This window comes from Talpa occidentalis, unplaced genomic scaffold (assembly GCF_014898055.3).
Source record: "Talpa occidentalis isolate TD23 unplaced genomic scaffold, MPIMG_talOcc4v2.1 talOcc4.7, whole genome shotgun sequence".
Lineage (NCBI taxonomy): Eukaryota > Metazoa > Chordata > Mammalia > Eulipotyphla > Talpidae > Talpa > Talpa occidentalis.
Window position 1 is genome coordinate 133,065,853 of NW_023605083.1, and position 26,272 is coordinate 133,092,124.

A 26,272-nucleotide genomic window follows, 5' to 3' on the forward strand; every position below is an offset into this window, starting at 1 on the left:
ACACCATGAATGTGTGAGTGACAGAACAGCCCTCGGCCAAGGGAAGTCCACGCCCGGCGACGAGGCTGCCCCGGGTCCGGGCGCCCCTCAGCGCAGGCAGCGGGGCAGGGCGGGGGAGGCCACGCGGTAGTAGTGGTAGCCCTCCAGGGCCGCGGGCAGCAGCAGCAGGCCGCTCAGGGGGTCTTTCCGGCAGCGCCCCATGGCCTCCCTGTAGCTCAGCCTCTCCTTGGAGATGGGGTCTGTCAGATCCTTCTCGTAGCCAGACTCGTCCTGCAGGAGCTGCGCCAGCTCCTCGCTGATCATCCCGGACAGCACGGCCTGCGGCACGGGGATGCGGCCCGTCCTCTTGGGGTCGATGAGCCCCCCGGTCAGGTGCTGCACCTGCAGGTGCGGGAGCACGCTGTCCCGCGGCATCCAGCCCTTCTGCACGGCCTCGCCCACAGACAGCCGCTTCCTGCTCACCGGGTCCTCGATGCCGGTGAAGGCCTTCTGGGCGTTGAGCAGCCGCTGCGTGCAGGTGCCCTCGATCAGGCCCCGCTCCAGGGCCTTGTGCACCGAGTAGCGCTCCCGGCTCAGCAGGTCCACGATGCCGCCGGTGGCCGCCTGCGCCTCCAGCAGCTTCTGCCCGGTGATGGGGTCCAGCATGTTCTTGGCCATGGCCGTCTTGATGCTGCACTTGTTGTCCGTGGTCGTGTCGTACACGCCGGCGATGGGGAAGCTGTCGTCGCTGAGCCCCGGGCAGATGCTGGGAGAGAAGAAACAGGTGCTCTGGGGGCCCGGGGAGGGCAGCGGGGACTTGGAGATGATGGAGCCGATGGACAGCGAGGCGCAGGGCTTGGTCTCCCCGGCCACGAGCAGGGCGAACTCGGAGACGGGGAGGCGGCCCTCCTTGTAGAGGTGGTACTCCTCCTTGGAGATGCGCCGGCAGCGCAGCGCCGCCTCGATGGAGTACTGCTTCCCGCTCTTGCGGTCCAGCAGCACCGACTCCTCCCCGCAGGGCCCCGAGGTGGTCACCTCCTCCCAGTCGCACTCCAGCTCCTGCAGCTGCAGATACTGGCCGCGGTCGATGACGCCCCTCTTGTAGGCCTCGTACGGGGACATGTCCTTGCCCGTCTCGGGTTCCAGGATGCAGATCTTGGTGGAAAGGTTGGTCTCCCGTGTCTGGGTCTCCTGGTTGACCTCCTCCCGGCTCACCCTGCTGTGCAGGTCCCGGAGAGCCCGCTCCTTCTCGTAGATCTGGTCCTTCTCGTGGAGGATGGCCGCCTCCAGCTGCGAGAGCTCCTGGCCCCGCTGGGCCGCCTTCTGCCGCTCGCTCTCCGTCTTCTGGCTGCGCAGCTTGGACTCCTCCTGCAGGTGCAGCACCTTCTGCTGCTTCTGCCGCTCCAGATCCCGCAGCTCCTGCTGCAGCTGCCGGTGCTCCTGGCTGGCCTGGTTCCGGGCCTTCTGGAGCTCGGCCTCCTCCCGGGCCCAGGTCCTCCCCAGAGCCTCCGCCCTTTCAATCCGCTCCCGCAGGCGCCTCATCTCTTCCTCCCGGCCCTGCCGGGCCGCGCGCTCCCTGTTCAGCATCTCCCACACCCGGGACCGCTCGCCCTCCAGCACCCGGTCCTTCTCTACCCTGATCACCTCCTTGTAGATGGTCTTCTCCTGCGATTTGGTTTTCTGGAGGACATCGATCTGGACCTGCAGGCTCTTACACTCCCGGTGCAGCTCGGTCACCCGGGCCTTCTCCTGGTCCAGGTCCCGCCGCAGGGCCCCCGTGGACTTCTCCAGATCCGGGTCCTTCTCCAGCTTGACCACCTCCTCCATGATGATTTTCTCCTGCACCGCCGGGGGCCGCTTCTCCAGCTCCTGGATGCGCAGGGTCAGCTGCCGCAGCTCCTTCTCCACGGCCAGCTTCTTGCTGCGGTCCTCCTGGAAGCTGAGCAGGCCCTCCTGCTCCTCCACGCCAGCCTGCAGCTGCTGCACCTCCCGCTCCAGCTGCCGCCGCCGGCCCACCTCCTCGTCCAGGCTCTGGCTCAGCCGGCTGTGGTCCTCTCGGAGCTTGGGGTCCTTCTGCGTGACCACCACCTCCTGCACCACCACCTTCTCCTCGGGCCGCCTTCGCTCCAGCAGCAGGTACTTGTTCTGCAGCTCGTAGGCCAGGTCCTCGGCAGCCCGCCGCTGCTGCGTGGCCTCCCGCACCTCCTGGCGCAGCCGCTCGGCCTCCCTCTCCAGCACCGGGTCCTTCTCGTGGCGCACCACCTCCTTGTTCACCGTCTTGGTCTCCACCTTGGCGCGCTCCCGCTGCCACTCGTCGCGCTCGCCCTGCAGCCGGATGAGCTGCTCCTGCGCCCGCCCACTGCTGTTGACCAGCTCGTTGAGCTGAGCCTTTAGCCGGTCGATCTCCCGCAGCACCTCTGGGCTCCTCTCGTGCCTCACCACCTCCTGCGTCACCTCCTTGTACTCCACCTCGGGCTTCTGGGCCCGCAGCACAGCCAGGTCGGCCAGCAGCCTCTCCACCTGCTTCTCCACGCCGCTCCTCTTGCTGGCCGTCTCCTGCAGCGCGGCCCGGAGCCGGGCGGTCTCGCGCTCGGTCTCCGGGTCCACCTGGAAGATCTCATGGACGCGCTCCTGCACCTCTACGCGGGGCTTCTGCTTCCCCAGCGCACTGTACTCGCCCTGCAGCTCCCGCAGCTCCCGGGCCAGCGTCACATTCTCACTCCTCGCCTCCTCCAGGAGTTTCCGCAGCCTGGACGCCTCCTGGAGAAGGCCCGGGTCCTGCTCCACCTGCTTCACCTCCTTCACGATCACCTTGGGTTCCACGGCGCTGATGGCCTGCTCCAGCGCCTCTGTGCGGGCGCGCAGCTTGGCCACGGCCTCCTCCGCTGCCTTCCTCCGCGCCATGTCCTCCTCCAGCTGCAGCCTCAGCGCCTGGGCTGCCTTGACCATCTCCAGGTCCTTCTCCACCTTGACCACTTCCTTCACCACCACCTTCTCCTTCACATTGGCCTCCTTCTGCTCAAGGGCCAGCAGCTCCTTCCTGAGCTCCTCCAGCCGGGCCACGACGGCCGCGTCCTGCCCCCGGAGCTGCTGGATCTCACTGCCGAGCTGGGCTGCCTGGCTGTCCAGGCTGGGGTCCCTCTCAATTTGGGTGACCTCCTTGGTGAGCAGGTGAGGCTGCATGGCCTTCCTTTTGCCCTCCAGCTGGATGACCTTCTGGGCGGCCGCCTCCAAGTCGGCCTGCAGGACCGAGCGCTTCTTGCCTTCGTCCTCCACCTGGGCCCTCGCCCTGCACAGGCTGCTCTCCAGCTGGGGGTCCCGGTAGAACTCCACCACCTCCTTCTCCTCCAGCCTCTCCAAAGGCCGCTGGGTCCTCAGCTGCAGCAGTTGGCTCCGCTGCGTCTCCAGCTCCTGCTGTACCTGGGCCACGCGCCTCCGCTCCTCCTCCAACTGGGCCTTCAGGGCCTCCGGCTGCTTCCCCGTGTGCCTCACGCTCTCAGCCCCCTGCTGTGCGCCCTGGGCCACCTCGATGTCCTCGCTGAGCTCCCTCTGCAGAGGGAGAGGAAGCAAGGCAGAGCACAGGGTGAAGGGGAGGACGGGATGAGTACCCCAAGATCAGAACCCCTCCCTGCTCCCCGAGACTTCCCCTGGAGCTCAGGCAGTGGAGTGGGAGCGGAGGTGCTCGGAGGTAGGATTTAGAGAGGCCCATCAATGACTACTGTCATTGATGGGAGAGACATTGATGGCAAGGCCGCGTGCAGGTTGAGTGTGCGAACAAGACAGACCCTCCCTTCCAAGCCTCTCCCCTATTCCCTTCCATCCAGAGCCCCAGAAATGGGTGCCTGCCTATCTGGGGGGTGCTGGAGTATGGAGAAAGCAGGTAAGCTCTCTGCCGGTCACTGAGAGTTGTGGGGAAATTCTGACTCCTGGCATCCCAGGGGTGGAGCCCCAGGCGGCCTCTTGCCCATAGTGACAGGGTCCTGAGGCTGAAGACTTTGTCAGAAGCCCCTGTCTCTACTTCCAAAGGCAACACTGACCCCACTGAGGGAGATCTAGGGCCTAACTCTGAGACAGACACCAGCCTGTAAGCTGCTGGGGAGGCCCGGGGAGGGAGGCTGCCAGGCCTGCGGCTGTGGGTCTCGGCCGGCCAGGCTACCTCGTGTGGGGGTGGAGGGCTCTGTCTCATACCTTCTCCAGCACATTTCTGGCAAACTCCAGCTGGTGCAGCTGCTCCCGCTGAGCTGCCGCAGCCTCTGTGAAGGCCTTCGTCAGGCTGTTCTCCTGGGGAGGTCAACAGGAGGGAGAGTGTGGGTCAGGCCCCGAGAAGTGCGGCAGGGCCGCCGAGCCCGCTGGTCTGATCTCACCTGTGCCTGGATGCTTTCCTGCAGGGGAACCGCGCGGGACCTCTTGGGGGCCGGCCCTGCCTGGGTGGGCTCCAGGGAGCAGCGGTAGGTGTCAGCCTGCAGCTCATAGTCCTGAGCAGGGGAGAGGACACAGGCTGCCGGTCAGTGTGTAGGGGGGGCACTGGCGAGGGCAGGCGGATAGAGGGACAGCTGAAGCCAAACTGCTGACCTGGAGAGCCGCCTGCAGGTCCTGGGAGAGGCGAGAAGCCGCTGCCCTCTCCAGCTCTCGGCCCTGGATCTCCTGCAGCAGCCTCTGCCAGGAGGAAGTGAGAGTCAGGGGCGTGGGAATCTGCCTTTCCCTGGCGCCTGCTCTCGGGGTTCCTTCCTTCTCCCAGCAGTCCCTGTCTTCTGCCCGGTGTCCTCAGAATCACGTTACCGTGACTCTGATCGTGATAGTCACTGCACCGTGTGTCCTGTGCTGGAAGCACCAAAGGTCCCGCCCCAGGGGTTCTGATGGAGCAGGGCTGGGCCGCATGTATGAGAGTTGCTGAGTGCTGCTCTGCCGCTGGTCCAGCACCACCCCCTGAGAGGGTGCTGCGGCACAACAGCTCCTAACCAGAGCTGCCCCCAATGCCCGCGGGCATGAGGACCCAAGGCCTCTGTGGGCTGAGCTGTGCAGCTCTCACTCTGGCCGCTAGGGGGCCCCACACTCGCAGCTGCCCTCCAGGGAAGGGGCCAGGGAGCCGAGGCAGATGGAGGCCCAACACTGACCAGGGGCCTGACCTGCCCCCAGGCCACCTGCAGTGCCAGCCCCTCACCTTCTGTGCCTGCAGCTTGTAGGCGACCTGGCTGGGCCCGTCGCCGGGCCGCATCTTGTTGCGGGGCAGGTGTTCCAGCCAGGAGCTCAGGTTGTCCCTGCAGTTCTTGAACTGCTGGTGGGTTAGAGTGGCGTCCTGCACGGTCTTCTCCCTGCAGGGGGACGAGACCGGAGCAGAGGTGAGAGCCACCCTCTGGGGATAGCGCAGGGCCCTGAGGGACCCTGTTGGAGCTGAGCATTCAGAGATGGCGCAGACCCAGACCCCCGGGCAGTGCTGTCACGAGAGAGGAGGAAGCTGAGTCCAGACAGGTGGTCACCAGCTCAAGGCCACGCCGCTGGCCAATCACCCCTGCACTCCGGGGGCACAACAGTCACCCCCCACAGGCCCAGCCACTCACCGCAACTCCAGCTGGTCCCCCACGGCGTGGTAGCGGTCAGTGAGGGCCCGCACCTGGCGCTGCTGGTGCGGCAGGTCCTGGCAAAACTCGTGGAAATGATTCTGCAGCGCCCCGCATGCGTGCTCGGTGGCCTTCAGCTCTCGGTGCAGCCCCAGCACGCAGCCCTGCTGCTCCAGCAGCTCCCTCCGCTGGCGCTGGGACGAGGGGACACGGCATGATGCACCCCCAAACATGTGTTCAGGCTCAGCCCACCCCCACCCTGGCAGGTGGCCTGGTCCCTCACCTGCAGCTCCCCAACCCTCTCCTGCAGGGCGCCCGGGGCAGCAGGGATGGGGGGCTCCTTCGCCAGGGTGGACTCGAAGCCTCGGATGACCTTGTCAGCATCCCGGATCTGTCGCTCCAGACCCAGGGCAGCCTTGGCTCTGCCAGGAGGAGACTGAGGATCAGAGACCCCTGGGCCACACCTGGGCCACCCCCATCCTGGAGGGCACGCCCGAGCACTCACTTCTCCCCATAGAGGCTGCAGAGAGCCTGCACGTCGCTGTGCTTGTTCTTGACGTCATTGAGGGCCACCGGCAGCTGCAGGGCGGCGGGGCCCACGGGCCTGGCTGACAGGAACTCCTCGCACTCCCGCTGGGCGGCCTCCTTCTCTGCTCCCAGGCGCTGCAGCCGCTGGGCCAGGTCCTGGGCCGGGCGGGGTGGGATCAGGGTCTCTGCTCTGAGTGGGCGGGTGCACCCCACCCTCCTGAGGTCCACCCTACTCTGCCCCAGAGGCCGGGTAGATGCTCCAGCGAGGCCAGGGACCTGGGGACAGCCTGGCCCCGGGGCTCCTGTGTGCATGACCTCGGGCAGTCCAGCCTCTGACCCTCAGTGGCTTCTTCTACAGAATGACGGGGGTGGGCCAGTGAAGCAAGGCCCTGGGTGTCAGCGGAGCCGGGCCATCACCCCCTGTGGCTTCCTGTCACAGCCCTGGTGGTTCACAAAACCCGAGGTCCTTGCCCTGTCGCTCCAGGGCAGGCGGCACCGCCCCAGCTCTGTCCACGTGGGGTTACTGTGTTTGTCCTCTGATCAGTCACTCACTCCCCACTCCCTACGCTCCCTGCTCTGCGCCCCGCCCCGCCCGCCACTGCCCACCCGCCCGGCTAACTGGGCTTCCGCGGGACCCCAGTACCCTTTATGGGGCAGATGCTCTGACTTCAACCTGGACCTTTCGTGACATCAAGGACCAATTTGGGGACTTTGAGGATCCGAGAGAGGCCGTGACCTGGGGCAGCCCAGGGGACAGCTTGGGCCACGCATGACTTAAGGTGGGGTACAGAGGCCCAGCCCCGCCCTGCTCCAGCACGTGGGCCAGCGCAGGCCTCCGCCGGCCTGCTCTCCCCTCCTGCTTCCCCCCACCCGCAGGGGTCGGGCCCACGAGACTCCCTAATAACTGCCCTGCGGCCTCATCGCCATCTCAAGGTCAGCCTCCCAGGGCCCAACCTGCGGGTGGAACCCCGGACATTCATCCTCCTTCTGGACACCCCCCCACAGGCCCAGCTACAGGAGCAGCTGGGCAGGGTCGCACCAGAATGGCAGGGTCGCGCCAGAATGTGAACGACATGGCTCAAGTGTCTGAAAACCAACCTCGAACAATACATTTGAGTAGACGCCGGTTTGGAAGGACATACCCCCTGGAGCCCCCCACCCGGGTGTGGGGAAGGGGTGGCCTCCGCTATTACCGCGCAGAGAAGGCCTTCTTCTGGGGTCATGTTGGTCAGGCTGGAACCCCTGTGGGCGGGTTCCTCATCTCTCACCCCTCCCTGGCCTGCCCAGCCTCCCAAGGCAGGAGGAATCACCCCAAGATGCTCCAGGTCCTCCTGGGGACCCTCACCAGGACACCCCCCAGGTTCGGGGCACAGGGTCATGACTTTGGACCCTGCCTGAGCTGACTCCTCCTGGAGTCACCACGTTTCTCCTTCAGGACAACCAGAGGAGCTAGCTATTATTTTATCTGTTTTGGGGGATGGGGACCCCAAGATTCAGAGGTTAACCTGATGTCCAAGGCCACACAGCTGGTCAGCGGAGCTCCCCTGCCCAGGCCCTTCCGCCACCTGCTCCCTGTGGTGGCCCGTTGGCTTCCTTCCTCCCCCGCGCTCCTCCCCGGTTCACCCACCTTGTGGCTTTGCATGCGGCCCTCCAGGTCCTCCACAGGTGTGGAGCGGCTCAGGGGGGCCCGCGCCCAGCCCAGCACTTGCTTCTCCAGCTGTCCCAGGTCCCCGTGCAGCCCGGTCATCTGTGTCAAGAGCTGCTGGGCCTGTGGGTCGGCTGGGGCTGAGCCAGTGGCACCTGGGGGCGAGGGGGCCGTGAAGGTCCAGGGCCTACTCAGGTCTGAGGGACGGGCCACCCAGGAGCTTGCCAGCCCAGGAGGAGGTCCCTGAGCAGTTGGACCCCCCCATTCAGGGCCACCCCTGCCCTTGGGCTGCCCCCAGGACTCTCCTTCCTCAGTATCCACACCCCCACTCCCTGGCCAGTCCCATGTACCCTGCTGACCCGGCCGCGGGGGCTCCGCTGCGCTGGACTTCAGGCGACTCCGGGCGGCGGCCAACTTCTGCTTCAGGGCCTGCAGCTCCGAGGTCAGCCTGGAGGGAGCGGGGGATCAGAGAAGCGAGCCCTCCCTCCTTCCCTGCACCAGCTGGGCACCGCCAAGGCCAACGAGCGGGCAGGGGTCTGCGGGCAGGGAACGGCGGCAACCCCGGGGCCTGGTCTGGGCCCGCAGCCTCGTGCCGCTCCTGGTGTCCCCGCTCACTTGGAGGCCCTGGCCAGGGCTTCGGGGTCCGGAGCCGGGATGCAGAAGCAGGCAGCCGGGGCGCGCTTGCTCTCCCCGCCAGGGCGCTGCACCGCCCAGGTGTGCGGGTCAGTGTTGTCCAGCAGCAGGTACCTCTCCCCCCGCAGCAGCTGCACCTGGGGGCCGGTGGGGCGCGTGAAGGCCGAGACGGGGCAGGGGCTGGAGACAGGGCAGGTGCGGACAGGACCCGGGGCAGGAGCTGGGGCTAGGGGTGCTGGATAAGGCCTGGGCAGAGCAGGGCTGGGGCAGGTGTGTGGGCCGGGGCCCAGGCGTGGGGGGCTGGGAGTGGGGCGGGGCCCGGGTGGGGGCGGCGGGTGAGTCCCTACTTCTCCCGAGTCCCAGTCACAGATGCTGTCCACGTGCAGAGCCTTCTGCGGCGGGTTCCTGCGCTGGGGCAGAGGCGCCACCTCCCGGCTCCGCCGCTGCAGGTCCCCAACGGTCCTCTCGGCCACAGCCAGCTGCTTCTCCTCTGCCTGCGGGGAGCCCAGGCCGTGGGGGCTCGGGTCAGGCCCACCCCACCCCACCCCACAGGGGCCCGGGGTCTGGCGTCTGCAAGGGCAGGCTCCAAGTCGGCACAGTCAAGGAACGCCTCCCCGGGGGCCGGGATCCTGGGGTCTGCCGCCCCGGAGCGGGAGCTGGAGGGGCCTGAGTCAGCTCTCTCAGCGCGCATGAGGAAACTGAGGCCCAGAGAAAAGGACTTGCTGGTAACAGACCACCCCACCCCCGCCACTGGAGAAGACCCCCCTCTGCTCCCAGGCCTGGGCCCAGACCGTCAAGCCCCGGGAGGGGGGTGCAGGTGGCGGGAGGGGCCCTCACCTCCAGCCGACACAGCAGCTCTGTGAGGGTGCCCGGGGCGCCCCCGGGGGCAGGGCTGTACTGGGTGTTGAGGCTGGCGTTGAGCTTCGCCAGGGTCTGACTGACCGCGTCGGCCTCCTCCTGGAACTGCAGCGGGCGGGCGGTCAAGGGCGGGGGGCCGAGGACAGGCCCCTGGCCCGCGATCCTGCCGCCCAGCTGGGTGCGCGCTGGGGCCCTTTCTCCCGGGCAGCGGGACCCGCTCACGGGCGTCTCTGCCAAGGGCTCTTTGGTTTACGGAACTGAATTTCTTTGAGAGCCATAAGCCCCTCGCTCGTGCTGCCCGCGCGGAAAGCGCCGTCTCCTGGGACCCTGGGAGGCCACCCAGGCGCCCGGCGGACTCTCCTCCCAGCCCAGAGCCAGAGCGGAAGCTGGGGTGCGCGTCCCGGAAACCCCCGGGGTCGGGGCCGCTGACGGGGCCCTGCAGCCGGGCGCGGTGAAGTCATGGACACACGGGCGTGCCCTGCAGCCGGCGAGAGTAAGGAAGGAGAAACTCCTCGGTTTCTCTCAAGGCGCGGGGACACCTCGGGTGGGCACCCCCTGCTGTGGATGGCATCGGGTCTCTGTGGTGTCTCTGAGCCTGGGCGGGGCCCTGGGCCGCCCCCGTGCCGCGCCCGCCCTGCTGGCACGCGCCTCACCCTGCGGTAGTCCTCCACGTGCTGCAGCTGGCTCTCCTGGCAGATGCACAGGTTCAGGAAGTTCTGCCACTCCATCTTCAGGGCCTCCTGGTGGGCCTGGGGGCAGCGGGCAGCTCTGGGTCCTGCCCTGCCCTGGCCCGCCCGCCCCAACCTGGGCCCTGTCTCCCTCTTCCCAGCCTCCCTGGGGCCCCCCAACGGAGGGAGTGGGGTTCCCTGGCAGCACGTGGGCCTTGGCACCTGGATGGGCCCCACGGCCGGGTGCCCCAGCTCCACCATGCGCGCCCCGTCGTCCTCCAGCTGGTTCACGCACTGCTCCTGGCTCAGCAGCTCGTGCTGTTTGAAGTGCTGGGGGTGAGGGTGAGACGGGTGAGATGCACGAGAGGGGGGTGAGCACGCCCTTCCCCGGCACCCCGCCCCCTGCGCCCCGCCGACCTCGTACTCCCGCCGCACGCCCGCGGGGTCCGCCATGAGGTCGCTCCAGTCCTGCTGCAGGATGCGCCGCTGCTGCTGGGCCAAGGCGCTGAGCTGGCGCGTGCAGCCCTGCAGGTGCGTGTACAGGCTGCCCAGGCTCTGCCCGCGCCACGAGGCCGCCTTCTGCGCTCGGCCGGAGAGAAGGGGCCGTGAGAAGGGCTTCCGGGCGCTGCCCAGTGGGTGCAGGCCCCAGGCCGCCCGTCCCCTCCACGGCCCCCCCGGCTGCCGTCCTCTGCTCCCTGCTCACCAGCAGGTCCCGGTATTGGCTCCGGGTGGTGGTCGCGTCCTGTCTCGCCAGGGGGAGAAAACGCAGGCCCAGTGAGCGGGGAGGCGCGGGGGAGCCCTGACCCACCCCCGCTGGCTGTGTCCTCCCGACCCTGGAGGACAGGGCTGGGCTCACCCACCGGGCCCACGAGGCTCCGCAGCTGCTGCCCGTAGGCCTCGATCTCCTTCTGCAGGATGTTGTGCTCCGCGATCTGCTGCTCCAGCTCCGCCATGCCCGGCCCGTACTGGCCCTCGCAGACCTGCTTCTGCAGAAGAGCCGGGCTCAGCGCTGCGGCCGCCGTGCCCGCCACCCCCCTCCTAAGGAGCAGGCTTGGTCACGTGCGCAGGGTGGGCAGGCTGGCGAGCAGCCTGGGTGAACGTGCCCTGACCAGGCAGCTCGCCCGGGAGAGGGGCCCTTGGCCAGTGCCGTGGTGTCACCGACGACTGCCCCTGCGCCACCGGCCCCTGCACTGGGCCTCAGCTCTGAAAGTCTCCCGGCTCGGCCTCCTCACTCGCCCGGCCTAGCAGCTGCCTGGACGCCAGCAGGCTCCACGCCCCGCGCCCGCTCTGCTCTGTCCCTGCACGGCACCTCTTCTGCTGTGGCATCAGAGCCCAGTGCTCCCCCGATGCTCAGAGTACCTCTGCCCACCTGCCCAGGTAACCTCACTTTCCTCTCCAGCCTTCCTCTGTGCAGGAGCCTCTGTTCCTTCTTGCTAGAAGGTCCACTACTTCACCCGACCCCACAGGGCCCTCCTCCTCTGAGCCTCTTCACTTGCCTCCTCTAGCAGGAAGCCTTCCCTGACTGCACCGTCTGCGCGCTCCCTGCCCAGACCCCCCACTGCCCACAGGTCCAAGCCCTGTCGGGGCCGATGATGCGCAGCTCTGTGCCCTGCGTGACTTCAACCCGCTCGAGGGGCTTCCGATATTGGGGGTGGCTCCTGACCTGTTTCTGCTCCAACACCCGTGCCCAGTCGACCCGGGGCCCCATGTCGGGCGGCAGCACCATCCTCTCGTACAGGGCGCGATACTCGGCGCACTCCTGGGTCACCCGCTCGTGCAGCTGCTTGATGCTGCGGGACAGCCACAGCGGCCGGTCAGGGACGGCCCGGGGCTGCCCCGACGCCAGCGCCCCTCCCCCAGCTCAGCTTCCCGCTTACTCCTTCTCGATCTCCTCGGCCTGCGGGTGCTTGAGCCGCCGGGCCTTGTCCACGTCCAGGAAAAGGTCCTTCAGCAGCACCTCGGCCTCCTTCAGGTTGCGGCCGGCCTCCTGCCGGTGCTGCAGGGCCTGGTTCTGCTCGCTGCGCGCGCGGTCCTGTGGGTCAGGGCGGCGTCCTCACTGCCCAGCACGGCCACACGACCCCACCCGAGGCCTGGCTGCGCTGTCCACCTCGGTGCCCTCACCAGCGGAGGGCCAGACCCAGGGTGTATGCGGGGCGGGCCCAAGGACACCGGGGAGGCCCGGGACCCTGAACCCTGAACCCTCAGGTGGGAGTACCCCGGGGCCGGCCACTCCCTCCAAGAGCCTGGAGGGCAGCCGGGGAAGGGCTAGGCCGGTCGGCCTCATCTTCACCATCACAGAGTGGCTGGCGCTGGCGCCCCTGCCACCTGCTCCTCAGGCCTTACCTGCTGCAGCCTCTTCTGGGTCTCCAGGATGTCCCTCTCCACCTGGTCGGCGCTGGCCTGCATGCGGGAGATGAGCAGGGCCAGCTCCTGGGTGGCGGCCCTGGGGGTGGCGGGGACAGTGGGCGGCGGGGTTGTGAAGGGCCCTCTGTTCCGCCCGGGCGGGGCTGACCCACCCAGAGGGGCCCCCACCCCTCTGCCCGCCCCGACTGCCAGGCGCACTGCTCTGGAAGGAGGCACACCAGACTGGGAACCTCTGTGGTTTCTGCAGGGGAATCCCAGGCCACAAGTGGCACTGCCCCCCACTTGTGGGTCCCTGGCGACCTCCCTGTCCTGGCAGTGAGTTCCTGGCCCGGCCCAACAACCTGCTGTGCCCTCGGGCGGGCGGGCAGCCCCAGGGCAGTGAGTCACACTCAGCGGCTGCTAATCCCTGCGAGCAGCTGGGCCTTGGCAGAGGCAGCACATGTCCCCCCGCCCCAACGTCCTCCCAGCCCAGGCTCCACTCCAGCCACGCAGCGTCAGGCCTGTTGAGAGCCCAGGTTGGGACCTGACTCCCTCCAGGTCACAGGTCAGCAGCCCGGTTCCCAAGGTCCTTTCCGCGGAACCTGCAGTGTGCACCACACAGCCTCTATAGGCACCTGCTGTGTGCACTCACTCAGCCTCTATAGGCACCTGCTGTGTGCACTCAGCCTCTATAGGCACCTGCTGTGTACACTCAGCCTCTATAGGCACCTGCTGTGTGCACTCACTCAGCCTCTATAGGCACCTGCTGTGTGCACTCAGCCTCTATAGGCACCTGCTGTGTGCACTCACTCAGCCTCTATAGGCACCTGCTGTGTGCACTCACTCAGCCTCTATAGGCACCTGCTGTGTGCACTCACTCAGCCTCTATAGGCACCTGCTGTGTGCACTCAGCCTCTATAGGCACCTGCTGTGTGCACTCACTCAGCCTCTATAGGCACCTGCTGTGTGCACTCAGCCTCTATAGGCACCTGCTGTGTGCACTCACTCAACCTCTGTTGGCACCTGCTGTGCACTTGAGCCCTCTTTCCAGGGCCTAGAAGGCCAAGCAGCCCTAATACAGGTAGTGGCACAAGCTCTTCAAGCAGGGCATGCTGTGAGGTGATGGTCCTGGGGAAGCGGACAGCTTCAAAGTACGAGTCCCCAGGCAGAAGACCGCGCCAGCAAGGACGCAGTCTAGAGGAATTCTGTGGCCTGACAGCCAGGGTTTGATCCTTCTCCCTCTCTAGTGCCCTGTGGCCTTGGGCGAGTGACTTAACCTCTCTGTGCCTGAGGTTCCCTCTCTAGAGCGGGGCTTTAACTTATTCACAGCACACTGTTGGTGAGTTACGAGAACTAAGCGCCCTCTGAAGTGCCCCCGGGACAGAACCTGGGCAGGGTCAGCACATGTAGATGTTTGTTTTTATTCCACTAGGATGTAAGTGACAGGAAGGCAGGGACACCTCCACAGTCCTGGCACACAGTAGGTGCTCAATAACTATGTGCTCAATGAGTGGATTGCATGAGGGAATGATGAGCCCTATTGGGGGCTGCAGTCAGAGGGGGGCCATGGCGGAGCAATCCCCCCCGGGAAGCCGCCTGGGGCCAGGGTCCTGAGCCTCCAGGGACAGCTGCTCCCATCGGGAGGGGCTCACTCCAGCCTGGACAGGGCCCAGGTGCCCAGGGGAGGACAGGTCACTCCCAACAGGTCTTAACTGCTGTCTCCCTGCCCGCCCAGAAGCACAGACTCAGTGTCTCACTCTGATCTTTATCGGGGTAATAAGCCTTTCGTCTGTCCTCCCATCTCCACCCAGGACCCCAGGTGAGCTGCTCCCACCCACGCCCCGCAGAGGGGCGGAAGGCCAGTGAGCAGGAAGAAGGCCTGTCTGCAGGGGGTGGGTGGGAGGTGACTGGGTAAACTGAGGCGGGCTCTGAGGGCACCATAGTCCCAAGGCCTCTCCCCTTGCCCCACTGTACCCCCTCCACACGCTGCACACCCACACAGTAAAGGAATCACCCCAACCCTGTAACAAACTCTCAAGGCTGAGACGAGCCGTGTGGGGCAGCTGGGCTTCGGCGGAGGGGGCAGAGTCTGCCTCCCGCACCAGGGCCCCCTCCCACTCTGTGCCCAGACTCCTGGGATCTCCCGGGCCCACGCGGAGGCTTGAGAGCAGAGTGAGAAGCGGAGCCAGGTGCCCCGGTGTCCAGCCTCCTGGGGAGGAAGGAGCCGCTCGGGCCCTGACCTGCGAGACGCCTGCAGTGTGGCCTCAACGGCGCCCTCGAGCCCCTGGAGGACATGGGCAGCTCCGGGCTGTTCCTGGCCTCCCGCCAGGGCTGAAGCTGGAGAATCCAGCCCCAGGCCCTTTAGCCTCAGGACACCAAATGCCAGCTCTGGCAGCTCCGGCTGGCGCCTCCAGGTGGCTGGGGTACCAAGGCCTGGTACCACCCCACCCCCCCAGCCCCCGGCCCCCACTCACCGGCTGTGCTTGCTGGGAGAGCCCTTGGGGGAGCCCTTGGCCGGGGAGCCCTTGGGGGACCCCTTCCCCTGGGAGACTTTGCTCAGCCCCTTGAACATGGTGGTGAAGCAGGTGCCGGCTTAGGCTGGCTCCGGCGCGGGCGGCGGGCGGCGGGCGTGCGTCCTCGCGGGCTGCTCAGCTGGGCTCTGGCGAGGCGGGGTGGCCGGGCACCGGGAAGGCAGTTTCTGGGAGCCCCTCCCTGCAGGTGAGGCAGCTAGCGGGTGGCGGCGCGCATGCACCCACACTCACACCCGCTCCTGCACAACCAGTTTGGGAGGAAAGGGCGCAGCCCCGAGGGCGGGGCACCCAAGCCTGCCGACTCCCGGAGAAGGTCTGGACTTGTTACACCCACACCCCAGAGGGAGCGGGCAGGGATCACGCCCAGATGGGGAAATAGCTGGGGCCAGGAGGGCCGGGGCTCCGGACAGACAGACGCACCCCGCTCTGCAGGCTGCGCCACAGAGCCCGGCCTCAGCGCTCCGGCTCGGGGTTAATAGACGTTTCCCGCCAGCGCGGCGCTTTCTGCTAGAGGCAGGCCCGCGGGGGTGGGTGGGCCCCCTGCCTGCCCAGGGTGGTGGGTGGGCCCTGGCGCTCTGCTCACCGCCAGGCGTCCAGATCTCCGCTCTGTGTTCCCCCGACGTGACCGGGCAGCTGGAGGGCGTTTCCCGAGGCGGGCACATTTTATAAGTGGGCACCACCCAGCAGGCCCCCCCAGTCCATGACCGGTCGTCCTGCTACCCATCTTCCCGGCTGATTCAGCGTCGCCCCACCTCCCTGGGCTCTGGAATCCGATGCCGTAGAAGGCACCTCACTGGATTCTCAAATCCTCAGATCCGCTCGGGAGAGGCAGGGACTCCCCAGACCTCTCCCCCCGGGGCGAGCGTCAGCCTTCAGGTGCTGCCGAGCCTGGCTCTGGCTGAGCCCCCCCGGAAACCCGCTGCCCTTGGGCTTGCCTACTTGCTCCTACTCCCCGCTCTCCCCACCCTGTGCCCACAAGTGGCCCCTGGTGGCTTTTCTGAAGTCAGATAGAGCGGCCCACGCGGCGCTGGCGCTGGCCTCTAACCCCACTGCTGGGCGGGGGGCTCCTCTCGGCAGCTGCCCCCCCAGAGGAGCCTGACGTGGGAAGTTGCCAGGCCCCCAGCTCCAGGTGCTTTGCTTCCGCCCAGCTCACGAAGCCCCTTCTCCAGACACAGCTGGAGTCATCCCGGGGTTGGTGGCCGGCGGGCTGGAGGGGCAGGGACGCAGGCCGCAGGGGCTGAGAGCTGGGGCAGAGCCGGGACTGGCCCCTGCCCACTGGGACGGAAGTGGCCGGAGCCTCTTCTGGCTGCACCTCATGCACAAAGCACTGTGCTGAGCCTGGAGGGGGCACAGGGTCCGCCCGTGGGGACAGTGACGGGCGACGGTGGCACCGGGGCGGGGAGCGCAGTGGGAGGCTTGACAGACAGGACAGCACCAGGGGTCAGGGAGGCCCCCGCTCCAGCCGAGGCGACAAGAGATGAGCCAGAGAAGACAGGCCCAGCCGACAATTTTCTTCTCACCAGCAGCAGCACACCTGCAATCAACTGTTCTCGGAAGGGGCCATTTGTCTCAGTGGCCAGCCCTCCCGGGCCTGCACCTCAGGGCCGAGTCAGCCCTCTCCCTTATCTCTGAGATTGAGCAAGATGGCAACCGCCCAGGAGAGCCGGGCGGGAGGGCGGCGGCAGCTGGCGCCCGCCTCCCTGTCATCTCCGGGCTGCCTCCTGGGTCAGGCAGGTGGGGGCCTGGGCCAGATGTCCAGACTCCAGCCCGAGGAGCAGGCGCAGCCAGGGAGGCTCCAGGAGGACGGGGTGTGGGACAGGGCTGAGGCCCTGGGGCAGGCGGGTTGGGGGGGCACGGCAGCCAGGCTGGATCTGGGGGAGCTGAGCTTCGCCTCCTGTCTGCAGAAGCCCTCCTGGAAATAAACTACTGGCACCCCTCACACGCCCCGGAGATGAACACGGACTGATTCACTGCAAAAAAAAAAAAAACAAAAAAAAAAAAAACAAGAGCTGAATTCCTGGCGTGACTAACTCAGCAGCAAATCGGACCCCGGCTCCCCAGATAAGAGGTGCCATGCAGGAACAGGCCCAGCTGGGCCTCCCAGGCAGCTCGACTCCCCGACTCTGTCCAGGAGAAGGGAGAGAGAGGCTAGGCTTCCTCCCTGGCTCCACAGCCTTTGCAGAATCATCTGGAAAGACACTGGGTTTTTTATATGTATGAGTCATTCATACAGTGTCCAGATGGGGTTTGCTGTTCCTCAAGGTCCCCACGGTCCCCACAGTCCCCACGGCCACAGGCGGCTTTTGGGGGACATGCAGCCCCTCTGAATGGAGAGGTGCTGCCAGGCTAAGATTCAAACCAGATTTCAAAGACTAAGTATGAACAAAAGATGCTAAATTCTCATTAATATTTTAAATGCTATCGAGTTAAGTGAAATGTGTTTTATTATTATTTTTTTTTTTAGAAGTGGAATAAAGGCCAGAGTTGTGGTGGGTGAGAAGATTCACCCACGAGAGTGGGGAACAGAACAGGCAGATGTGCCGATATACACTGCTGAGGGGAGCAGAGAGGTCTGCCGCGCCATGTGGGGTGCTCCCGGGCGGCCAGGGATCGAACTTGGACCGCAAAGGCCGCGGCCAGCTTCACAGCGCTTTGCTCAACCCCCTGCGCCACCAGGGAGGCTTGAAATGTGTTTTTAAAAGCTGATAAAAATATTGATTTCACCTGTTTGTTGCTTTTTTTTTTTTCAAAATGGCTGTTAGAAAGATTAAAATGACAGATGTGTCACCAGAGAATAAAGAATAAGGGGGGAACTATTTCATTTTTAAAAGAATGAAAGAGGAATTTAAAACACAAAATGAAAACTGTGACAAAAGTGGAAATGACAGACGTGGCTGGCATCTGTGCTCGCACTGTGATTCTAGCGGGCAGCTGTGACGGGGAGCTGGCGGGCGCCCACGGCCAGGCTTCTCAGACCTCACCCCTGCCACGTCGCCTCTCTGACAACCAGGCAGGAGGCCCGGGACCTGGCTCCTCGTCCAGCCGGGAGGCCTTCCCCTGGCCTGGCGCTTACTTCCTCCTCTGGGCTGAGAGGTTTCAGATGAACAGATCCCAAGCTCCCTGCAGCCCGAGGCAGCCATGGCTTCAGGGCCCACTTATGCACACCCAGTGCCCAGAGCACCAGGCGGCTGGTGAGGGGCTGAGCCCGAGCTGGACGGCCATCCCAGCTGAAGGCAGCCCGAGCTCCTGCACGCACACAGCTGGGCAACAGGGTGGCCCTTTGGAGGGTTGCCAGGGCTCAAACGGCCCACGTTCTCCTCCAGCTCAGAGGCCCCTGCAGGGAAGGGCATTGTCCTCCCTGCCCCAGCCAGTGGGAGCCGTCACCTGCCAGGTCCCCACAGGCTCGCCGAGCTGGTCCACGACCGCTCGTCTGATGCCCCTGTCCATGGAGGAGCCCTCCGCCGGCGGGGCTGGACTGGAGGAGGAGCTAGGGGACAACCTCCAGCGTGCAGGCACCCAGCGGAGAGGGGGCCCACGCCGGGAGTCCCCAGGGGGCTCTGGGAGAGGCTCCTAGGGCTGCGACGCTCCCAGAAAGCCTGAAAAAAGATAAGCTGAAGGTGGCTGAGAGAGGCAGCTGGCCTGGCTGGAGCAGGACGGGCAGGAGGGGCTGCCAGCTCTTTGGGGCCTTTTACAGGGAGGGTCTAGAGGAAGCAACTAGAACAAACCACAAACCCTGCCTCTGTTGAGAGTGGCGCTCCCCACCCTACACGGGAAGACAGAAAACAGGGGGGACCTCAGGAGTCTCACGTCGTGAGCCGGTGGGCAAGGCAAAGTCCAGGGCAAGGTTGCCCTGGGTGTCTGTCCCTCCCTAGGAATGGCCTCTGCCCCGGCTCTGGGCCCGCTGGCTCATCCACCTGTGGGGCCAGGGCTGGCACAGCCCACACCTCCGGGACAGGGCAGCGCCTGGGGCTCTGGCCACCCCTGCGTTCCAGAAGTCTGGCTGCCCATTCCCACTCGGGGCTCCAGGTCTCCCCGAGTAGCCCAGGGGCTCTAGGTCTGTCACCTTGAAAACAGTGAGTCACCGTAATAGCTAGGTCTGGGCACCTACTGTGGGGGCGACCTGGCCAGCCTCTCAGGAGGTCAAGCACCGGGCAGGGCAGCGGGAGAGTGCGTGGTCCTGACGCGTGGCCGGGCGCCGTGGGACCAAGTCCCGCTCCCCGCCTGCGGCAGGAAAGGGTTCCCTGCACAGCGCAAGGGCTGCGGCATCCTCAGGACGGCGCGGCGGCCTGCTACCTGGTCTCCAGTGCCGGGAGCCGCGAAGCCCGCTGCGGCTCGCTGGACTCCCCTGTGGCCCCTACACGCCGCCAGAGGCGCGGGCAGGCCGGAGGCAGGGCAGGGCCCGTCCGGAGGAGGCGCAGGCTGGCTGGGAAGGACCCTGGGCCCACCGACTCAGAGGGCAGCCCGCGCCGCGGACTCGGCTCAGACCCAGAGGGGGCGCTTCCTCCCCGAAGAGGACGGCGAGAAGCAACTTCCTACAGACCAGGTTCCCTCGCCTGGAGGCTCGGTCAGAGCTGGGAGCCCAGGCAGGGGAGGGAGCTGCAAGCTCGTCTCAGGCCACCCTCTCCCACCCACGCGGGGGCAATGGGAAGCGCCCACTTGCCCAACGCCTGCTCTGACCTAAGTCCTCTGCACGTTTTCCCATAGACACCCCGCTTGACGCTTGACGGGTGACGCCCCCACGGGGAGGTCCAACAGCCAGCGGGGTCACAGGCCAGTGAGCCCCGAGCAGAGACCCACGCGCCCACCGGCCTGGGCTTCTGCGCTCCTGCCGGGACACGCTTCCCGCAGGGGGCACGACCCACACGCAGCGCCAGCTCTCAGGCCGGCGCCTGCCTGACTGCCCTGCCTCTCGAGGCGGCCCTGGCAAGGCCGGGAGGGCGGAAGGATGTGCTTCTCCTCCCGCGCACAGTCCTAGTTCCCGGCGGTGAGCGAGACCATCTGCCGAAGTCGGGGACACAGAGGCGCCGGGCTCCCTTCCCCATGAGGCACAAGGCAGGTGCAGCCACGGGGCGGGCCCTCAGACCGGCACCCCAGCGGGTGGGCTGTGACAGCAGCTTGGGCTGTGGGGCTCCTGACAGCCAGGGAGGGGGAAGCTTCCCACACGCCCGCGTCAGTGCTCAGCCCCCGGGACAGTCTCTGGCAAGTGTCTTCCGAAAAAAAAAAACACAAAAACCAGAGCCAACACGTATCTTTGCTATCTTTGGACGTTTCCGAGCCCGCTGGGGACCCCCAAGCTTTTCCAGGCCGCAGGCACCGTGTGCTCTGGGGATTCTGTGATTGATCAGCTCCGAGTCATCACTGACGCCGAGCGTGTGAAAACTGGCATGGCCGCGGCGATGGCCGTGAGCGGGCAGAGCGCCGCCCCCCAAAGTCCATTTCCAGAGGGGGTCATGGCCTGAGCTTCGGGCGGATGGTCCAGGGCCACGCGGGTGAAGGGGCCACGCTGAGCCGGGACAGGCTCAGCGGTCACCTGAGGAGAACCAAGCTCGGCAGTTTCATTCCACAAAAAATCTAATAATTCCCACTTGGCCTCACGGCAAGAATGCGTGTGAAAAGGGGGGCCGGGGGGGGAGGGGGAGAGCCCGCGAGCCCCAGCCACCGCCTCCGTGCCTCGCTTGCTCCCAAACAGAACCAACAAGGTCAAAGGTGGCAAACTTGAAATGGTGTCTTTTTGGCCCGACATTCAACGTTCCGCCTGTTAACTAAACGCCAGCTTTCCCCCAGGATTGCCAGTCACCCCTGCTCCCCAGCCCGTCGGAAAGCAGTCACTGGCCCAGTTGCTCTCAAAACCGAGTCGAGCATTCTCCTCACCCCTGGGGTCCAGAGCCGGAGACTCCCAGGGTCAACACCTGCAGTCACCCCAGAGGCCCCCCTGGGGGAGGGAGGCGAGCCCAAGAGCAGCAAAGACCCACTGAACACACCAGGCTGCACACCTCAGCCTTCGAGTGTGGCCGGCTCTTTGGGGAGGGGGGGGGGGGCCTTTGTGTCCCCAGGGCTACTCCTGTGAATCCTTCCAGGAGTAGCCGGGCACCGGAACCAGTTCCCACGAGGTGGCGTGTGGCTCCCCAGGCCTGAGGGCAGGACGGGGTCCTGCTTTTGGTGCTCCACCCCCGGGACACGGCCTGCTTAATGCTTAACATCCAGGATCTGCTGTGAAGGGACACACGAACTGACCGGGAAGGTCGGCCTTGCCAGGTCCATCTTAGGTAAATACGTGCTTGTAATGCTCAACATGGCCTGTCACGGCCTCGCTGGCTGACGGCGGCCACCGCCATGCGGAGCCACTGATGGGGCCCAGGAGGGAAGCAGTTTGCAGTGTGGCCACAGAAGCAGCTCAGAAATGGCAGAGCCTGGATTCGGGACTGAGAGCAAGACGGAGGGGCATCACCCCAAAGGGTGGCAGAGGGTGCTCCAGCAGGGCTGCCCCCAGAGCAGGTTGGAGAACTGGCCGCATGGGCCTTGAACTGGGCCCTTGGCACTGGAGGGCAGCTCTGCAGAGGGTAGCGAGACGCAGAAGCCCGGATGGCAGTCTGGTGCTGCTGAGCACCCTGAAGAGGTGGGGCAGGAATGGAGCCACCACCACCTCAGTCCACCAGGGATGCTGACTGAGCCTTGGGCCTCCACTGCATCCCGTGCTCTGTTTCTGGAGGGAGGCAGAATACCCTTCCATTGTGTGGCACTGGGCAAGGAAAGGGAAGGTGGGTCAATGGTCAAGCGTCTGCTGGAGGACAGACCTGGGCTTGAGGGGACCTGGACGCAGCACGCGTGCTGCCTCGGTGACGCTCCGCAGGCCTACACGGCACATTGGAACGTGATTCTGGAGGCCGACAGCAAATCTTGGGGAGGTCATGACCCGAGAGTCCTTGACAAGACTGGATTCTAAGAAAGCAGCCACTTTGCAAACTTCCCACCACCTTCGAAGTCTGGCACCCCCTCTGCAGCCCTCGGGGAAATGAGGCGCCCCCTCACCTGTCCCCCCTGACGCAGCCTGCTCAGACATCTGACCGCTGGCCTGCTCTTCAGGCCACTCCTGGGCCCTGCACTTCAAAAAAAAAAAATTTTTATTTTTGCGTAGAACTGGGGTGCAGGCCAGAGGTGCCAGAAGTGAGAGGATTCACCATAGACAGAGTGGGGAGCAGAACAGGCAGATCTCCTGAAATCCACTGCTGAGGGGAGCAGCGGGCGAGGCAGGAGAGGTCTGCCGTGCCCTGTGGGTTGCTCCCTGGCCAGGGGCTGGCCTCAGGCCGCTGTGGTGACAGTGCTGAGACTTAACCCCTAGGCCCCCAGGGAGGCCCCGGGTCCTGCACTTTAGCAGACACCCTCCGGTGGCAAATCCTCTATCCCGTGAGCTTTTATTTCCAAAGGGATGCAGGGGTTTCGGGTCCATCTATTTAAATCCCCTCCATTCCTCGCTTTCTTACGTGCTGTTGTGACGGTTACTAATAACACAAATTAGAACTGAGCGGGAAGGAAGGAAGGTGATGGAACTACCACGGCACCGAAACCCAGGCAGGAAGCGCCTTAGAAACGGTGCCTCCTCCGCTCCCACCCCGTGAGCCAGGACCGCGCGGCGAGGCCCCCAGCGCAGGGCGGCGTGAGCGAGGGCGTGTAAAAAACGGCAGAGTCTCCAGCATCTTCGCCTTTTAATATAAGATTTGTTTTCATCACTTGTGAGCGTAACATATTTCTTCTAAAAATAGAGCTCTTTGCTTGTTCTGAAACTTCTTGACTTTCACTTGGAGGAGAGGGGAGTAAGGCTGACCGTATCCCGGGGCACCGCCCGCGTCTCCTTGTCACGGACACACGGCATGGGGCCGCGCTCGCCAGAGGAGCAGCTCCCTTCTGAGGCGCAGAACTGGAGAAACGCGACCCAACGAGCCCCCACCCGCGCCCGGCGTGGACCTTGAACACTCTACTGACTGAAGGTTACAGCCCCGGCTCCACAGGCCCAGGCGCGGCGGCCCCTCGCCCGGGAGGTGGGAGAGGGGCCCCATCCCTGGGCAGAGGACAAGCAGGCCCGCGAGCACACTGGCTGGGACGTAAGTGCACAGTCACGGACGGGGGACGCGGGCCCAGCGGGTACATGCCCGCCCCGGGCCAGTGCAGACCTGGATTTAATGTCACGGAACTTGCCGGCCTTTTCTCACAACACAGAAGAGTCAGTAACTCCCCCGGCCCCCAAGGTGGAGCCGGTTAACTCCTGAATCCAAAGATGCCTTTGATGTACCCAGTGAGGCCGCTCTTGGTCTTCTGCTCCAGCTTGTCCTCGAGGGGAGGGAAAGCCACGTGGTTGAGGGCCAGGTCGAAGAACAGGGGCTTGCAAGGGACCGGCTGGAATCCCGGGGGGAAGTGCACCAGGCTGGCCTGCTTGGTCACGAGGGAAGGGTCCAGGCAGAAAGTCTCAAACCGTTCGACCAGAGGCTGGAGGTCAAATCAAAGGGAAGAATCTGTCAGTCACAGGCGAGGGGCGGGACGTGGCTCTAAGCGAGATGGCCCAGCTCAGGACTCCCGCGCGCTCACTGACCAAATGCGTGCGTGTAAATGCGCTCCCGCGTGCCCCCTCTACAGCTGAGACTGAGGCCTGGGAGAGGACGAGGGGCTGGGGTTGGGGGCAGCCCGCTGGACGCTCAAGACAGAGGTCCGGGCCAGGGGTGCCGCCTGTCACCGCAGGCTCCTCAGCCCTGCCGGGACCACGTGGACCGCAGCCCACGCCCTCCCACAGGCAGCCGCCAGCCTCCGAGTAAAATGAAAGAAGACAACGAGGCACCGCCTCAGAGCCGAGGGCTTCTGCTCCACAGTGAGCGCGGAGGCCCAGCCCTGGGTTCCCCGAAGTCAGAGCCCAGACTCACCTTGTTGTCCTTGACTTGGGAGGAGATCTCTGTTTGATGGGAGTCACTTGTATCTGAAAGTTCCACCGCGATTCGGTCAGAACAGGGACTTAAACGCTACAGTCACAAGGGGCGCTCAACACACCTGTCAGCCCTAAATCCAGAGAGCAAGCGTGGCCCGCATGTGGGGCTCGCGTGGGCCCAACTTCTGCTGAGTAGCAGCGCAGACAGACAGACGCACAACCCCAGAACCCACGCTGTCAGCCCAGCCGAGGGAGACAGCGGGAGACACCACCAGGGAGGAGGACAGGGACAGCGTTTCCCTCGGGTCTTTCGTACAACCTGATGCTTGATATGGCAGGAACAAATCAGAACCTGACAGAGTAACCGAGACAACCCCTTTCCCCTTCAACTGGAGCACAGGGGTAGGAGGGAAGAGGAAGGCGGCTGAGAGGGGAGGGGCTCACCCAAGATGGCGGCCGCCTGCAGGGAGCACTTCTCCGACCTCACTTGCGTGATGAGCTCCTGCACGTCAGGCAGGTCCTGCAATGATTCAGAAAACATGCGCTCGCGAGCAGGCCGGCCAGGGACGCTCGGCGCTCCAGCCCACGGAGCCAAGCCACCCCACCAGCGTGTTCACAGCACTGCGGACTTCTCGAACACTCTGCCCTCCTGAAAAGCAAAACCCAAAAAACTAGCTGCAGCGGAAGTGACAGTGCCTGGGAACGACGACGACGACCACGAACTTGACTTAGAGGCAACGTCCCGCGTGCCGGGCATGGCTAACGCATCGTCACAGTCACTCCCGGGCAGTTTGAACTCCCACTTGCAGAGGAGACAAAAATGCAGTTAGCTTGTGCCTGACCCTCTCCGCAGCAGCAGAGGCGGCAGTCGGGAGCAGGCCACCGGCTCCAGGGCCCTCACGCAGGGTGTCCCCCGAGGGCAATGCCATCCTCCCGCTTCAGTCTCCTCTGTGGCAACATCTGGAATGACCCGGGGAGGTCTGGATGCTGCTGGACTCTCACGCCTCTGTTCTGACACCTCTCCCCCAAGCCACCTGGCACGTTAGGCACCACGCCTTTCTTCTCTGCTGAGAGTGCTGATCCCCAATGGTCACCCCACCCTCTGCCCACACCCATCCAGGCCTTCCCATCGCTGTCTTTGCTTGAGGACGCGCTTCCTTCTTTTGTGTTTCAGAGACGGGCTTGGACACGAGTCCTGTGGCTGGGAAAGCTGCAAGCTCCCCGAGCAGGCTCGCCCACCCACCATGCCCACCCCGGCCAGCACTGTCCCCAGCCAACAGCGACAGCCCTAAGGGCAGCAGCTCCCAGAGCTGGCTCACGGCAGCAACGGGAACCTGAGCTGACTTGCCTGAACACCGCACTCCTAAATACCCCTTAGGTGCCAGCACCTGAGAACCCTCCACATCACAGCTGTTCGCTGGTGTACAGCTAGAGTCTCCGCCGTCTGTGACACAGACCAGATGCGGGAGAGCGCTCCAGAGCAGCAGGAAGCTTCGAGAGTCCCCAAGCCGCCTGCGAGCCTTGTTACAATGCAGATTTGAACCAGCGGCCTGGGGAGGGGCATGAGCGCCTGCACTTCTAGCCACCCCCATATGCGGCCTCTGCGGGGTGCACACTTGTGTGGAAAGGCTTGGGCAGTGGGTCACAACTTGGCTGCATATTTGAACCCGTGAGGGTTCAACCCCAGACTAAAACTAGAAGCTACACCATGTAGAACCGGGGGCTCTGGGGCCTCCCCGGTGGCGCAGCGGTTGAGCGCTGGGTTGCGAAGCTGCCCGAAGCCTCTGCGGTGCCAGTTCGATCCCCGGCTGCTTCCCGGCCACCGGAGGAGGGTCCCACATGGCGCGCAGACCTCTCCTGCCGCCCGCTGCTCCCCTCAGCAGTGTCCTTCGGGCCTTCTGCCTGCTCTGCTCCCCGCTCTGGCTCTGGTGAATTCTCTCACCCTCCCGCGCTTCTGACTGTATCCAGGGCTTGTATAAATAAATAAATCTTTAAAAAAAATAAAAATAAAAAATAAAAAAAAAAGAACCGGGGGCTCTGTAGGTGGGACCCAGATACCCTTTTTTTCAAAATCTTCGCGGGTGATTCTAACATGCAGCCAAATCTGCAAAGAGGCCTTCAGGTTCCTAACTCAGCAGAATGGCTTTCCTGCTTCGTGCCAAAACCTGGCATGCCCCTCGGGTGCCGCGGGCTCGGCCCAGGCCTCAGGGACGCACCATGTCCCTCCGGCAAGCGAAGGAGCAGCTCGAGAAGCCGCAGTCTCTGTGGAGTCTCAAACCACAGCTCTGCAGCCTGAACAAGGAGAGGCCAACGACTCACCTTCAGGCTGTTCTTGAAGGCTCCAGCATCGGCACTGACTTCATTGGCGTATTTCAGGACTCGGTCATACAGGACAAGGGCTTCGCTCCACTTCTTCACCAGCACGTAGGACTGCGCGATGAAGAAACACCTGACGGGAAGGGAAAGAGCAACAGCTACCAAAGACCAACTTCCTTGTGGTTCAGGCGAAATTTTATTTATTTATTATTATTTTTAATTTAAATATTTTATTTTATATAATTCTTACATCTTTTTTCATCTTTGCACAATGTATGCATCTTCATTTTGGTTATATTCCC

At 64.8% G+C, this 26,272-nt stretch overlaps 2 protein-coding genes across 2 annotated transcripts in view; both read right to left on the reverse strand.

The window, feature by feature from the left end:
- Positions 1-87: 87 nt before the first annotated feature.
- Positions 88-14,784, reverse strand: EVPL (envoplakin). The gene is made up of 22 exons (XM_054689381.1): positions 14,687-14,784; positions 12,213-12,312; positions 11,747-11,901; positions 11,533-11,659; positions 10,730-10,855; positions 10,573-10,611; positions 10,287-10,448; positions 10,092-10,199; positions 9,855-9,950; positions 9,181-9,306; positions 8,691-8,837; positions 8,326-8,480; positions 8,061-8,158; positions 7,693-7,865; positions 6,043-6,221; positions 5,821-5,959; positions 5,538-5,731; positions 5,141-5,291; positions 4,552-4,635; positions 4,344-4,454; positions 4,168-4,260; positions 88-3,528 (listed from the first exon to the last, which is right to left on the reverse strand). Exons 1-22 carry the CDS (start codon positions 14,782-14,784, stop codon positions 88-90), a joined length of 6,102 nt encoding a protein of 2,033 aa, XP_054545356.1.
- A 7,631-nt stretch (positions 14,785-22,415) lies between these two features.
- Positions 22,416-26,272, reverse strand: part of SRP68 (signal recognition particle 68) — a 30,798-nt gene continuing 26,941 nt past the window's right edge. Inside the window, exons 13-16 of the mRNA XM_037491794.2 lie at positions 25,974-26,103; positions 24,099-24,174; positions 23,653-23,705; positions 22,416-23,224 (exon numbers count right to left, since the gene is read on the reverse strand). Of these exons, the coding sequence (XP_037347691.1) occupies positions 22,997-23,224; positions 23,653-23,705; positions 24,099-24,174; positions 25,974-26,103 (487 nt within the window). The 3' untranslated portion in view covers positions 22,416-22,996. The remainder of the gene's footprint in view (positions 23,225-23,652; positions 23,706-24,098; positions 24,175-25,973; positions 26,104-26,272) is intronic.